This window comes from Gavia stellata, chromosome 2, assembly GCF_030936135.1.
Source record: "Gavia stellata isolate bGavSte3 chromosome 2, bGavSte3.hap2, whole genome shotgun sequence".
Classification (NCBI taxonomy): domain Eukaryota; kingdom Metazoa; phylum Chordata; class Aves; order Gaviiformes; family Gaviidae; genus Gavia; species Gavia stellata.
The window spans coordinates 102,583,800-102,600,444 of NC_082595.1; the positions used below are offsets into that span (position 1 = coordinate 102,583,800).

General features: G+C 42.4%; 1 protein-coding gene across 1 annotated transcript; it reads left to right on the top strand.

The window, feature by feature from the left end:
• The first annotated feature begins 2,802 nt into the window (after positions 1-2,802).
• On the top strand, positions 2,803-14,757 carry LOC104257127 (b(0,+)-type amino acid transporter 1). Its single transcript, XM_009811807.2, has 7 exons — positions 2,803-2,913; positions 4,059-4,808; positions 6,353-6,486; positions 9,853-9,982; positions 12,035-12,159; positions 12,606-12,693; positions 14,524-14,757. The coding sequence occupies exons 2-7, from the start codon at positions 4,065-4,067 to the stop codon at positions 14,755-14,757; spliced, it is 1,455 nt and encodes a 484-aa protein (XP_009810109.1). The 5' UTR covers positions 2,803-2,913; positions 4,059-4,064.
• The last annotated feature ends 1,888 nt before the right edge of the window (positions 14,758-16,645 follow it).

Here is a 16,645-nt window from a genome sequence, read left to right on the forward strand (position 1 = left end):
AGAGCTTCTTTGCTGCAAGACATGCCAGGGGCCCTGGTCCCTTGGGGGCAACCGAGCGCTGCTGGCCCCTGGGCGCACAGGGGCTGACAGCACCACAAAAGGATGTGGTGAGTCCAGGTCATCTCCAGCGGGGTGGAGGCCCGAAGCTGTGCTCTGTGGGGGCTCAAATGTGAGAAGAGCCAGCACGCACTGGGGAGGTAGAAGCTTAGAGTCAAACACTATAGGGCACCCCTTCCCCAGGCAGACACCTCTAAATGAGTCCTTTTTCCTTCTCCTGTTTTCACACAGGGCACCTGGGGCATGTTTTCTCCTGCCCCGTTTTTCCTTCTGGGCTCAAGACCTGTTTCAGAGCTCCACTTCCTTAGCCTTTATTTCCTCCCTCTTTTCAAGCAGGCATCTCTACTTATATCACAAGTGCAGGTACCAAGACCTGCCTGCAATTGCAGCTCAAAGCCTGCATTTTGGAGGTGAGGGTATTCAACTTGGATTTGTGGGTTCCATGTTCTCAAGTAGAGAAGGCCATTGAACCCACGTCTTATGTCCTGGATGAATTCTCTAACCCTTGGTTCATCTCATGCAACTTGGGTTTTGGTTTTGGGGGTTTTTTGTATTTAAAAAAATAAAGTCTCGATGCACAATTTTGTAAGTATAATATTGGTGTCTACCTCCAAAGCAAGTTACCAGCAATGGCTTTGGCCACTCCATCCTCAGATTGTGGGTTATTTTTAATCCCCATGCTGAGATTTGTAACTCTTTCCCAAGCATGGGACAGGGAAGCCAAGCCCGTAACTGTGTTCCAAATACCACTCCTGGGACCTGAAATTAAATATTGCAAAATATTTGCCCACATGTTTTGTCTAGTTCTTACCACCGACATTGGCCTTTACCTTAAATTAGCTTTCTCTAGTCCTTGTAGCTATTGCTGGGATAAAAGTAGCCCTAAACACATTAAGGAAAATTTTCATTCACAACTCAAGTATATTTTCTATTTCTGTTACCTTAGTATTGAAGAACTAATACTTATTGTGGGGTTTCCTTTTAATCAGTATCAAAACCAAATGTAAAGTGAGCCATGTTTCACTGGACAAAGCTGCCTTATTGTTTTGAGACCAGTAGATGGCAACCACCCATTGCAAAGTCAAAGGTAAATGAAAAGTGGGAGTTGTTTAGGTAGGGGATTTATTATGTGACAGCTTGAGCAACGAAGTTTTTCTACTCCGCATATGAAGAAAGCAGTGCTTTATTTTTACTCCTGCTCATACACATCTTTTGAAGGGTAGCAGTGAGATGCCCTTTTACATAGCCAGATTTGACAAATGATAATTATGACAATCCATTTAACTAAAATATCTTATGGCTGCTCCTTACTGATGATACCAGTCAAAAAAAGAACAAGTCAATGGAAAGAAAAATCTAAAGCAATCAGACTGTCTTAGCTTCCACAGGAATAGCCTCAAGTTCTTATCATGATTAATTAGATACATTATTACTTTAGGTAGAAGCAGTTAGAACTGAGTAACAATGATCCTGGGATTGGAAATGGACCCCCATTTAGGAACTGACTGAAGCTATTGAGGTACCAGTTAATTAATCCTTGTTAGCTGAGTGGTCTTATAGAAATTTTTTTGACATGATCAGCTTTGAAGAAATTCTGAGTCTTTCTACAACATTACACTAAAAGTTCTTAATTTCTAGGAGCAGGAACTGTAAACGTTTGAAAGGATCCTCTCAGGCCCTCCAAGAACTGTGCATTTACACTTTAGAAAAGAAGCTCCTTCATTAAAACAGGAGAACGGTTATGGAAATATATCTGTAACTTTACTAGAAGGATACTTAACTACCTGTAGTCATACTAAGTTTTCATTTAGCATTGATTTAACTGTATTTTGTGAATACGTTTTCAATTAGGATTGGTATACATAATACATGTATGGATGCACACAGAAGTAGAGTGTCTATAGTGCAGAAAAAACCCAGACCTTTAGACCTCTGAAGGATTCCAGCATCACCTAACACTGTGATTAGCAATTTTAAAAAGAATACGCTACAAATAGCTAAACCAGCTAACAAGAACACTGTCACTTAGTAGAAGTAAAACAAAATACTCTGCATTACTGGGATGTCTCCCTCCAAGTTCTCAAGCACTCTGCAAACCATTAACTTGAAATGCATTAACTTGCATCCTTGCAATACAAGGTGTGTATGTTTATTCTCAGAACTCACATCTTTGCTACGAAGACTTAAATAACCTGCTTGATAGGTAGGTTTTGATACAGATAAAGTAACCTTTCACTCTTGTTAAAGCTACAGCTTGATCAGCTGTGAATTTTTATAAGTGACTTTGAAATTAGGAGAAGTCCAGCTGGGATCCATTTCCTCGTGAATACTAGTGAGTGGTATTAGGAATAGCTTCTAGTAGCCCTTACAAACCCCCCAAACTTTTCTTATTATTTCCTTCATCTAATAATAAGATTTATACTGTAAAAAACCCCTACTCTTTAAGAAGATTTGAGTTCTTTTTTTGCTTTGAAAAAATTAAAAGCCCGATGCTAAAATTTGTGCAGCTTTGTTTGATTTAGCATGAGAAATTCTGTAACTTGACTTGTATATGTTGTTTTTCTTACAGGCCCATGAGTTTTGCTTTTTGCAGAAAGCTGCAAAGCTAGCAAGAAGATTTAAAAAAAAAAAAGCAAGCAGAGAAATGTAAATGATTTAGAAGAGAAGGAATTTTTAGACAAACAATAAAAATACTTTTCTGTTTATATTCCTGCTTTTTTTAGCTCAAATGGTTGAGAAGGACAGATAGTTTTAAAGATTCAAGGTCTGCTGTTTCCATGAAGGGCTGAGGAAGGTCTCACTCCTGTTTTCTGGTACTTATCACAACAGAGGGCTGCAAGAGACCACCAAGGACAGTAACTCTCCTTCTTTACAGTTGCAGTCAGTAAAGTTTAGTTTAAGTTCAAAAGAATCCATATGGCCATTCCCTTCTGCTCAATACTTTGTCCATATCACAGATCACAAAACACACACTCATGCACTGTAACAATATTCAGATTTATAGCAGAACTGTCCCCAAAGTCTGAAATGTTACGTGTTAGGTGTCTAAGTAGGCATCAGCGGCATTTCCAAAAGCTTATACCTCTATGTTTCTCTTGGGTGTGCACTGAAATGTCTATATGATGAGCAGTGACAAAGTCCTCTGAAGACGATATTCTGGTAAGAATGTGCATACCTCATGTACATTGGCAAAAAGGGCCCATAAAAATGTAATTATAGCCTTTTCACTATTCTCCTGCCCTTTCTAAAATTTGAAAAAAACAGAATTGCCCCCTATTATTGTGCAGAAAAACAACAGAGTCATAGAATGGTTTGGATTGGAAGGGGCCTTAAAGCTCATCTAGTTCCAACCCCGCAGTCTTGGGCGGGGACACCTTCCACTAGACCAGGTCATTCAAAGCCCCCTCCCACCTGGCCTTGAACACTTCCAATCTCTGGACTGTTTTTAGCAGAACATTTCTGTGTCATTGATTAAGACACTGGAAATGTTCCTCACTGAGCAAAGCCATAGCATGTTGGGTGACAGGCTTGTTTGTTTGATCATTTTGTAGTGGGGAATGAAAATATGATTGAGCACTAAGGCAGGTGCTTGAGCATTGACCTTTAATCCAAGAACAAAGTACAGATTTGCATGGGCATTTTGCTTACCTGATCCTTATTTCAGATGCCATTTGAGGCACAATTTAAAGGAGAGATAATCAGGTACACAGCCCAGTAAGGCGCTGAGTGATTCTGGGGTGGTGCTAAATGCTATTCATTACCATTGCTTGCAATGAGATTCAAAGATAATCAGTCTTGGCAGGGTCTGAACCATGATAAATTATCAAGCTGAGGTGGGTAATAAAAGAATGAAAAAACAGAGAGGTAAGTTTGTATTTATTGACAGTGTTCAGTGTGACTTTTGTAATTATTAACTTGACCCTAAAAGCCTGAGACAGTCCTTGTTCAAATGCCTCAGTCTTATTCCATATTGTCTTCTAACAACAACATCTCCTAACATCTCCACAATGAGGAAAAGGAAGACAACAGATTCACCTCACTCATCCACAGATCTGAGTGAAGGGAAGGAGAAATTAAGACTGAAGCAAGAGGTCGGTCTGATTAGTGGAGTGTCATTAATTGCAGGCACTATGATAGGCTCAGGAATCTTTATGTCCCCTGAGTGGGTACTACATCATATGGGGAGCCCTGCCAGCAGCCTGCTTATCTGGGCAGCATGTGGTCTCCTGGCCATGTTTGGAGCCTTGTCGTACGCTGAGCTTGGAACCATAATTAAAGAGTCTGGAGGAGAATATATTTACATCTTGAGGATTTTTGGTTCTTTTCCTGCTTTTCTTTTTGCCTACACTTCTGTTATCCTGGTGAGACCAGCTGGTTTGGCAGCTGTCTGTCTGAGCTTTGCAGAATACGCTGTTGCGCCGTTCTACCCAGGATGCTCATCTCCACAGGTTGTTGTCAAATGTACAGCTGCTGCCTGCATCCTGCTTTTAACCATCATCAACTGTCTCAACGTGAGGCTGGCGACGTCTATTATGAACATTTTTACAGCTGCCAAACTCCTGGCTTTGCTGGTGATTGTGGTGGGTGGATTGGTGCTGCTTGCCAAGGGACAAACTCAGAATTTTCAAAATGCTTTTCAAAACACGAGTGCAGGTATTGGGGCAGTTGGAGTGGCATTTTACCAGGGACTCTGGTCCTACGATGGGTGGAACAACCTGAACTATGTAACTGAGGAACTGAAGAAGCCTGAGGTGAGTGAGTGAGCTGGGTTTTACTTACTTAATCCTGCTGCTACTATGTTTGATTCTATCTATGATCGTGTTAAGAGAGGTAATCAAGGGATTAGAGCATCAAGGAAAGGCTACTGAGCTTTCCTCCTGGTTTGTTCTGTCTTCTGGGGCAAGACACCTATGGATGTGTCCAGAAAGGATAAAAATGGGCCTCTAAGCAAAATAACAGCCTACCTGCAAGAAAGCACTAAAATACCCCATTGACTGGAAAAAAAGCTATTCAGCAGAACTTGGATGCTTTGGGGATGAAGTTTTGTCTTAGTGTTTAGAGGATCTCACTGTAGACACCTAGATTTATGCAGAAAAGCAATAATCCATAAAGGTTTCTTAACACCACATATTCCCTAAAAGACTTGATCCATAATGTATGCATCAAAAAACCACTTATCTCTCCTCATTGCCTGGAGCGGGAACTTCAGAGCAAGCCAAGCCTCACTGGAGAGGGAATCTAACTCTCTGAATGACCTTGTCTTTATATGTCTACTTTTTAGGCATTGTTCTGTCCATGCTATAGGCACTGAAGTAGCTCACTTGCATCTCGCATCAGCCCTCTCTGTGCAGTATTACCTCTTTTCACAGATCACACGCTATAGCAGTGAACAACCCTTTTTTAGAAAGAGCTGTGTGAGTGCAGAGTGTATAGAGTGTGCTTTCTACCAGTGCGGCACAAAAGATTTTACAGATTAAATGAAAGTACACAGTTAAATATTAATCTAAATGGCAGCAAAGATCATAGGTTCATGTGGCAGTCTCCCACGGGACCGTGAGCACTGATATTCAGACCCTCATGGGCTGGAGGCAACAACATAAGGAGCTGCTGTATCTTGTCCTACGGTGGGAATGGGGAATGCAAAAACTGGTATTTCAGGTTTTTAGATATATACAGTTGCTCTATGATCACCCTACTCTTTGCTTTTTTCCAGTGCTTTCAGCTGCATAAAGTAGTGTTTGCTGATTTTATTGAGCCTTAAAATGGTCCATGAATTTCCAAGATAGCATACTGTTACTAGGAAGAAAAAAAGAATTCCTTCCTAGAGCAAATTTCCCTCATGCTGCCCAGCTTTGATTTAGCCCTTAGAGCACTTAAATGTGATGCAACACACACCCATGTCAGTGGGATGTTCATGGGAAGATGCAGCACACTAGGAGACATAACATACTAATAACAAAGAAATCAATATTAAAGTAATCAAGAAATATGCAACAGATATCTATGAACCAAAGTCTTTTTTTAATAAGATTTGGGTGGTTTTTTTGTTAGCTTTTTTTTTTTTTTAAAGAGTAGCCTTTGAAATGTACAACCTTCCTGTTTGCCTGACATCTTTGGGAGACTGGTATAAAAACTACCATGTGAATCTGAATCTAAGTCTTATTCAGGGGAAAAGCTTAGTGAGCGAAGGAGTTTGAATGAGAGATGTGGGTGGTGGCAAAGACAAAACAAACAAAAAAAGCCCAGTACAGGCATAAATGTGCTGCACCTAACACTCTTGTCATTGTTTTTTCAGGTGACCCTTCCCAGAGCTGTGATGATTGCCATTCCTTTGGTTACATGCCTCTATTTGCTGGTAAATGTGAGCTACTTAGCAGCAATGACTCCATCTGAACTGCTATCTTCAGGAGCTGTGGCCGTCACTTGGGGGTGAGCTCTGCTTGTGGTAATACAGCCAATGCAGTCCTGTAAAATACGGGTTGTCTCCTGAGTTTCAGAAGGTTTAAGTGCTATTCCCAGTGGGAATAACACCACTGCATTGGTCAGGCCAGGAAGACCTGTCAGGCCATGTTGCAGGGAAGCACGCTGCCCGTCCCTGCTCTGTCACCTTCAGGGCAGCGTATAGCCTCCCCCCGCCAAAAGCCAAGGCTGACCAGCCCTGTCTGGCCCATGGCCTCCAAGGTGCACCTGGGTTGCCAAGATGGGGTCCTCTGCAGCACACCCCTTACTCCCCATTCCCATTCATTCCCAGTGGGAACCTGTGGCTCCCCTCCAGTTCATGTTTTTCCCCATGGGAAGTGGCCATAAAGAGGGGATGAAGTGCACACCAGGGGCATCTCTCCGTAGACAGTGAGGATGCAGCAAGAGTGCGTATCTAGACCTGGGGACTGGGAGATGGCCCACATTTTAGATACTCCCAGAAAAGAGGAGAGGACAATGTGCTGCCCCACTAATCCAGAGGCAGTGGTTTGGGAGTGAGACAGTGTTGTCCCTGAATCAGAGTTCTTCACCTGGCACACAAAATGCCAATCAACAGAGTGAGTCGAGATATTTGTCTTTATGGACAGTCTGCAGAACGGGGTGCTGGGCATTTAACATCAGCCAGTACACCTCTCAGAAACACATGGAGTCTTTTATACAAAAAGATAACAAAGAAGGAATCACATTACAATAACTGATTGGTCACTCATACAAAAGTTAATCTGCACATGTCTTAGTTTTAGTTTAACTCATTATACTAAGGTGGGCCTATATTTGCATTTAAAATCTTCTCCTATGGGCGTGGGTTTTAGTATTAAAATCACCTAAGGTAACTAACGTTCATACCTTTATCCTATGAGCTACCACTAAGTTACTGTTGAAGTTTACATCTCTACTACAAATCATATATCATTACGCACCATTACACACATTGAATAGGTTATTATATATTCCGAAGGGTCCTTGAACAATATAATTTGTCTTAAGGACTTTCTATCCTCGTTGTCATGGCTTCAAAACTGACCATCATGGTTGTGACCATCATGGTTGTCTTGTTTTATTTAACCCTTTGACATCAACAGGAGCCAACTTGGTGAATCCTGTCCTCTCGGCACCTGGAAATTAGACCAGACCAGAGTCTTTTGGTTCAGTTTCTCCATCTGTGGGGAAATGGAAAATGACACTGATCTCTACAACACCTTTGAGAAAGAGAAGTGTTATACATGGGTTGGGTAGCCGTTGGTAATTGTATCTTTAAGTTGGCTTGTGCTTTTCCAGAGCTGCACAGAAACTGTTTGTACCTTCCATCAACATGAAGTGTTTGGTCATATTAAACAGGCTGTGTGCAAGACAAGAATTTTAGGAAGAGAAGGAAGGGACCATCATGAGAGATATAGGCACCATCGACTCCTAACCAGATGTTCTTCCCCCAGAACATCCAGCCTTATTCTAAATATTTCCAAAGACACAGAATCCATGATAGCCCTAAATGAGTTGTCTGGCAGAAATGATGATACAGTATATGCAGAGATTATGTTGCTGCTCATTCTCTTCCTAAAAAGTCAGCAGCAGCTTTGCTTCTGTGTGCATTTCACAAGATCTCCAGTTCGAAGTTCTGACTGAGCTCTTGCTAGATGTGTTCTCTAATAGTCTTTCATGTCATTATAAGCAGGAGCTTTTAAAGGTCTAGTGCTTTGTTTGAACAGGTTACAAAGCCTCACTAAGCTGCAGTGTCATGAACTTTCTCTGCACTTCCTTTCCCATCATTCCTGATTAACAAGTTATTTGTGACCTTCCTCCTTTTTAACACATCTCCTTTTCCTGCCTGATTAACCTTTTCACCCCAAGAATGCAATTTAGGAAGAAACATTGAACTAGCAACCAGAAAGCCAGGCACTCCAAAGCCTGGAGGACAGGTAGAGAGCCACAGGCTGAGGAGGGTGTAATGGCTGTGGTTCATGAGCAAGAAAAGCAGCTATTCGGGCCATTAAGGAAGGATGGGAGGAGTATAAAGAAGCCAGAGGAGGGCACATCACATTTAAATGCATTTATTCCCCATACAAGAAGAAAACTGCTGGAGACAAACATTGTTCAGTGTTCAGAAGTTACTCTCAGTAGCCCCTGCAGTTCATTTTCAGGGTCCAAACAGCAAAGCACTAATCTTGTAAATGCAAGATACACAATTGCTAAAGATTTTATTATTAATTTTGTGATATATGTTGTTTTCCCTTGAGATCTCGAGGTTATGGAGTCATGTGACTCGTAGGAGATGTCCAGATTCCATCATTTTGAAAAAGGGAAAAATTTGAGTTCTGGTTATTGCAAGTAGCTTAATAACTTAAAGCCTGAAGGACCATAACACAGATATTAAGCTTCTAAACTACATTTTTGAAATTATTGTGGTAGATAAGCTCCTGACATGATTTTGGAAAGCCCAACTCTAGATTTTTGAACATTTGGGATAGGTGATACTAAAAAAGAGTACATATGGCTTAAAGCCATACAGTTCAGATGGAAATATAATATTCTAAAAAACTTTTTAATTTTGGATTTTTGCCAATTAGATGAACAGTGTGTTTGTTTGTGTGTGTGTGAACATGTATGTGATAATTACCCCAAACACCAGCATTTATTACTCAATTAATATTCTTCATGCTGCTTCATTCCAGAAGACAAGATTCACTTTTAGGTGAGAAGATTATCGTATCTTCCAAATATTTACCTCTAACTCTATTTGTAACCCTGCTACTTCTTCTGTTATGGAGAAAGCAAACCATAAATGTCTGAACATGTTGTAGAACCAAACTTCTGAAATTCAAACAATTGCTTTGCCTTAAGCTTGATTCACAGAGTAGCAGAAGTACATGCATACGGAATTAAAGGGTTAAATTCTTATGCATATTGGGGAAGAGGTTATAATGCAGGAAATTTCTTCAGGTCTGGTGGGAATAGTTTTTCCGCTATTTCCAAGCTAATATTGTTGGCTGTAACAGCAATATCTCCAGGATTCACGTCACAGCATCTGTACACAGAAAAGGGGGTTTTCCCTGTTGTGACAGCATTGTACACCATTGCAATGTAGACGGATGTAGATATATATACACCAGGCAGGAAGAAAAGCGTCCTTTTCAGGACAAGACAAAGTTACTCGTGACTAAATATTATGGGAACTGGAAGAAGGCTTTAAATCATTACAAAAGCTTTAGAAAAAAAATCAGTGAGAATAATGGAGGGAAGAAACCTGTCTGGTTCTGTGATGAGTATTTGATACATCTACGAGCTGGATGCTATGCTGTGAATTCTTTCCCACCTCAGGGACAAGGTCCTGGGCAGTTGGGCATGGCTCATCTCCCTGTCAGTGGCACTGTCTACGTTTGGTTCATCGAACGGCACGTTCTTTAGCGGAGGCCGTGTGTGCTACATTGCTGCAAGGGAAGGCCATATGGTAAGGAGAAAAAAAGGGGGTCTGGCTTGCTTTGAGCAACTTTACCTTCTTATGACACTAAAGCAGAGAGGAAGACACCGTGTACGTTCAACTGGGAGAGTGATAGCTCTTCTAGTTAAGGTTTGTTTCTTGCTCAAAGACTTTCTTCCCCATCTTTTTCAAATGTAACGTATGTGTTGTCTCCTGACTTTCTTCTTCAGCATCATAATTTCAGAAAGATACATAATTACATCTAGCCTGAAATTTAAGAACAGCTTTGAAATGAACGACTGAAATACTGCTGTATTGGAGCACCTGGCACTGGCTCTGGGGCGACCTAGCCAATACACCTGCCAGGGAGGGGAAACCTGGCCATGCTTGTGTGTTGTAAGGCACCCTTGCTCACACTGGGAAGGTAGCCCAGCACTGGCAAGCTGCCTTTGCAGGCAATACTGACTGTGCAAGCTGGTCTCAGGGGTGTTCCAGCCTTCCCATGGGGTAGTCCAGTTCAGATACAGCGTAGGATATCTCTTCTCTGCAAACTTCATAGCAATTACAAGGTGACACCAAGCCTTACATCTACCCTAGCTGGGGTTTTTAATTGGTTTTGTTAGGTGGGGCCAAATCTGGTAGCCCAACGGAGGTCAAACTGCTGCACCTCCGTGCTCCCCTGGTCCAACTGGTAAGTTGAGCGTGTATTCCCAATAGGCACACACATACAAACACAAGTATACAACATATATATACACACATACATATGTATATGTGTATATATATGTGTACAGACAGCAGGCCACACAGATCCACACGTACAGACACACTCGGCGCTCACACAAACACTAGCACAAACAGCACCAAGGGTCTCATCTTGTTCCCCTCTCTGGCTGATCAGGGGTCTGTTAGTGGGAAAAATATATATAAACATATGTACAATGTGGGTCCCTCCAGCAGCTGGGGTCAGACATTCTGTCTGCCTAGTAGCTGCCCCTGGATCCCAGTCTAACCAGTTGCTGGTACCTGGGCATACAAGCCCCTGAGGCTGCTGCCCCACTCCAGCTGCTGGTATGGATCCCCTCACTCACAGGCACACACCCTCACACCTACCCACACTTCTTCTCCCTCTCAGTGCTTCAGCCGAGCTACATTTGTCCTCCTCTATGTTGAGCAGGCATGTTGTGTTCCTCATGGACCTACCTGCTTCTTTGGTCCTTCCTCCCCACACCATCTGGCATTTCTGCTCTCAGGTGTGAAGGATGCCACTCTGCACCAGCTCCACTCCTTGTACACGAGAGGAAATCTTTTATGTACATGAACGCCCAGGTTGGTGGAGATGACTGGGTTGGTTGTTACTGGTTTTGGTGGTTACTGGCTCCACGGCTTCTCTTACTGATGACAGTGTCTGCTGTATTGTGGCAATCTCTGTGCAGAGCAGTTCACAGATGGCCTGAATTTGACCATACCAGACCAAGAGCTGAACGCTTACACCATTTCGCAGACACTCAGCTCTAGCAGAAGTGCTTGCATGCTCTTTTTGGTTGGAAAGGAAAAAAAAAGAAGCCTTTCTCATTAAACTTTCCCAATGAACCAAGCAATAAAGAGGCTAATAATTCTCTCCGTGTTCTGGAATAAATCTTGGTTTGCTTTGTGGTTGGTTGCATAAATGTTTCAGGAGGAGTCCTTGTCTCACGTTCCAGTCAGCCCAAGAGAAGCCAAGTCCCAGAGAGATGTGACAGAGGGCGGAAGAGGTGGACCATGCACAAGGTCCTGATGATGATCAGGAAAGCTCTGATGTGACTCAGCCTTAGTCTGTCACACGGGTAGTTTGAAAACCTCATCTTGCCTGCCTAAACTGAGCACATGTGGTATGAAATCAGTGAGACCCAATGAAAATATCCTTGAGGGGGGTTTCCATGTTTACACTCCTTGGAGTTGAACTGTTTTTATATTGTGATGTTTATTTGATGATTAAGAGTGGCTCTGGCTGCATGCAGAGCTCCCAGCAGCAGCTGAGAGGGATGAGTAAGGATCTCCAGTACATGATATGATGGTATATTGTTTTGCTTTGGCTTTCAGCCAGACATTCTGTCTATGGCTCATGTGCAATGCCTCACGCCCTCCCCTGCTCTGCTGTTTACATCTGCTATGTCTTTAGTAATGATCATATCTGGAAGCTTCACCAGTATCGTGAACTTTTTCAGGTATGTATGCGTAGCATTTCTGTTTGCATCCCCTGTGGTCCTGATTTTTGACATTGCTTTAGAAGTATTTTCTTTTAATATTTTGTTGAGCCTGGGCTATTGCTTTCTAACCAATATTGTAGATGGGAGGGTGGGGGAAGAAAGAAAAGAAAGAGCTTAGGAACCAGCATCTTTGCAACGCATGGATGCTTCTGTCACTATATACTTAACGGGATATGATTCATCCTTGTATTGAAATGAATCTGTAATATTCAGATAATTCTAAAGTTCTCATTGTTTGTGCTGGAAAGGAAATGAATGGAAAAACTACTAAATTTATATCAATATTCTCCTTTTTAATTGGAGATATGAACATCTGGGATCTGGAAGGCAGGACTGACATTCCTGGATGACATCACTCCAAATTTCATGCTGTCTTTTTTTTCTTTTTTTTTTTTTTTTTCCAGTTTTATAGCATGGCTTTTCTATGGCATGACTATTTCTGGTCTCCTGTATTTAAAAATCAAGAAACCAGAATTGCCAAGATCTTACAAGGTGAAGTAATAACACAAAACCCTCAAACCCTTTTCCTTTATTGCCTAAATGACTAAAAGAGCATGATGAGAAAACAAAGAGCGCTGGGGTTGGTTGCTTACAGATTTAGTGTGGTTCTCCTTTTTTAATTTCATGTTTTTTCTCAGCAAAGTCAACGAGAGGCAAGATAGTGTGAATATACAGGCATAAGTCAAGGTTGACTTCTCTGTCTTGATAAGTTAATAATGCACTGCCCCCTCACTGTGGAAAATATATCTACCAGATCCTCTTTTTTTCTTAGAGATGTAAGAGGAAAATGAAGGATGATTCTGATCAACAATAGATTCGCCTGTTCATGTTCTCAGAGCTCAGTCGCACTCCTCAGTAAGAGCCTTGCAGAGGACAGAAAACTTAGCCAGAATACCCCAAGTCCTTTGAGATGGCCAGGGGACACGTTTGTTCCCCACAAAACAGCTAAGTGGAAGGAAATCAGGAGTTACCTGTTCTTTCCACTGGAGCCTTGAGCGTGTTGAACTGCAGTGCTTCCTCAATGACTGAGAGAAATATTTTCACAGAAAAAAATCCTAGGAACAGGGGGGTCATGTGAATGCAGAACAGTGACTTTTCCTTGAGACAAGCTCAATGAACATGCTGGTTTTGGTGGGGTTCCTCCAGGAGATAGGTGACAGGCTGACGCTGCCAGGCTGTGCGAAGCAATATCAAGTGTCCTATGGGGCTTCGCATGAAGAAGAGCAGTGTTCTATTAAGTCTCCCAGTCACTGGCTTCTGTGATTCTGTCTTGAAATAAGACGTTCACCCAACTTGTTAGCTGAATGGACTTTAAGGAAAAGAAGTCCTGTTTCTGCAGTAGTGTTTCATACACTGTATAAAGCTTCTGCAGTCCTCCAGGTCAGTCCCCTGAGGATGTCAGCCTGCTACAGCCTTTGGCTTGGTGGCCTAAGTCTATCCTTAACTAGAAGCAGTTCATGTCTGAAGGTTCTAGCTCAACTGACAATGTATGGCCAATGTCCTGCAGAATCTGTATGTATGTTGCAGGTTTATATTTAAGGGTAAGATTTCCCTGAGTTTGAAAACAATAATTTTTATTAGCATTGTGCCAAAAGTGTTAGAACACAGCATGGAGGGAGCAGAGTGGAGCATCCCACTAAGGCAGATGAAGCCAATGGAAGGTCTTCTCCATGCTCTCGCAGGTAACCATGAACAACATTTCCTTTGGTCTATGTCAGTGCCCTTGTGTTGAACAAAAGGCACAAAAGTAAAAATTGGAAAATCCCAGCTAGAACGTTTAGTTTTTCACCTTGTTTGAAATCATTTTATCTTGTGTATTCACTAGCCTTTGAGGGAGGTTGGCTTCAAATTTAAATGCTTTATGACCAGACTTACAGAAATAGCCTCTGAGGTTGCCTGTCCACCTATCTGTCAACACGTGAATAAACCCTTTTGCCCAAGGGTGTTAAGGTTCAGTTATGTGATTTGTGCATGTTGCTGGGTGTTTTCTCTCCAGCTCAGCTTTTGGATGCAAGGTAGTAGGTAGAGCAAGAACAGACCTGGCACTAAAACCAGCAGTTTGCATCTTCAGGTCTACGAGGGCAGGGAAGACCAGGGGTTAGGGTGTGTGGCAGTGATGTAGCTCTTGCAGGGATGCTCAGCCTCTGAGTGGGAGCCTTGGGCTGGGAAACAGGATGTCTGGATTAATTTGGATTTCTGGGTAATATCTCAAGCTGCAGCAGGGTTTAATCTAAAAAGCCTTCTGCACAAATTTCAGGGTTGTCCAGACCCACAGTGGCCCACGATTACGTGAATCTTTACGCTGATGTTTTGCTTTCGCAGGTCCCAATTATCATTCCTATAATTGTGCTGATGGCGGCTGTGTACCTGGTGTTAGCTCCCATCATTGATCAACCCCAAATTGAGTTTCTCTACGTCATCCTGTTCATTTTCAGTGGCATCATTCTTTATTTCCCGCTGGTTCGCTTCAAGTGCCACCCTCGCTTTTTACAGAGAGTCACTTTACATCTCCAGTTGTTCCTGGAAGTTGCTCCAACCACCAGGGATGTGAACTGAGATAACGTCCTCCTGCCATATGGCTGCCTGCCCCTCATGGTTTATCCCAGCACCTTGGTTTTCAAGGCTCAGAAAATATTTTTCTGTAAGGGAGAATGAGTAGAATGAAAGTGTCACCAAAACGTCTAGCTGAGAGAGACTAGAACCATGACTCCTCAGATTTCCTTAAAATTTGGGAACATGTTTTTCTCATTTTCAACTCTGCCTTGGCAGATTACATACAGATTCCAAAGGAATATGTGCTTTTGAATTTTCTATCCCAGGAAGAGCTGTTCATTGAAATCTTAGCTCTTATATTTCAAGGCAACAGGCAACAAAAGACTGATAGTGAAATATTATTCCTATAGCAGGCTGTGACTCTAAGCCATTCCTGGCAATGCCTTTAATAATTTCCACCTACTTCTGCCCACTGTGACTGCAGAGCTTCTCAAATAAAGCATGGGCACACCATGTTCACAACAAAAAAACCTTTTCCACTCAGGTATTCACTCTGGGAGCGTGTTTTTCCCTTGCTCCTTCCAGTCCCAGCTGCACAGTCACAACAGTCCTTTCTCTGTCTCAGTACATGATTCCACCACATTTCAGCCCAAATCATCCTACATCTCCCGTAGAAAAGCCTCTGACATGAGATGAGAAGTGCTTTAAAGCTCTGTTAGTTTACTCAGTTGAGAATGCACTTGTCATCTGGGATCCATCCATTCATGGTGAGGACACAGGCAACATTACTTAAATACTGACAGCCACCCAATACCCTTCCCATAATTCCCCCGAAGACAAATAATTTCTCTTGTGACAAAGTGAGCAAAAAAAAAATAACCTACAGCATATGTGCCAGCAAGATACTCTCATTGTGAATTGAAGAAACCACATACTGGGCTACATTAGGAGAAGTGCAGCCAGCAGATCAAGGAAATACTCTGTCCCATTGGAGTCAACACTGGTGAGGACACACCTGAAATATTACGTCCAGTATTGAGCCCTTCTGTTCAAGAGGGCGTTGTGAAGATAATGCAGCCAGGCTTTTCTTGGTAGTGGCAACTAGGGACAACCACCACAAGTTGTAGCCTGAGATGTTCAGGCTGGACTTCAGAAAATTTCTTCACTGTGAAGGCAGTTCAACCTTGGAGCAGTGTGCAGGAAGATGGCGAGATCTCAGTTCTTGTACTTCGTACCTTAGTACTGATGTACTAACACACTGCAGTCGCTGTTGTTTCCCATTACCCTGAGGCTCAACCCTTTTTCTCTTGTTCGTGGATAGAGAGACATTATATGCTGATTTCTTACCATTTGTCCACATTGTTCCTGGATGGGACCTGTCTTGTCATAGGCTAAAAAGGTCTAGGTGTTAATCCCTTAAATGTCTTGTGTCTCAAAGTACCGAACGTTACTCAGGTGACCTTTCTGTCGGCATTTCTTCTGCAGATCTGTACCTAACACTGCATTCCTGGAACAGGGTCACTTGATCCTTCAGGCCTCTTCTAGCCCGTCTCAGAGCTGTGTATCTGATTACAATCTCACTCTTCAATGCCACTCCTGTTCCTCTGGGTGGTGATACCAGCAGCTGCAGAGATGCAACAAAAGTCTTTTTTCCAAGTGTTAGGTATAATGCCAGTTGCTGCTTATCTTCTAAATCCTTAGTTTAAAGAGTGTTTAGGAGGATTTCCTTCCACTGCTTTTTACTGGAGTTGTCAACAGAAGCCAATGAAGGAACAGTTTTCCCTCCTGAATCCTATGACAATGCAAAATTCTTGGGCTGCCACCTTGTCTTCCCTCTCTGTATACCCTGATGGGGAGTGTGTACTTAAAGGACTGATGAGCTCAGGAGCTCTAGGTTAACTTCCCCCCACTGCCCTAGGCTCTTCTTCTGATGTCAGGCAAGCTTCTAAAA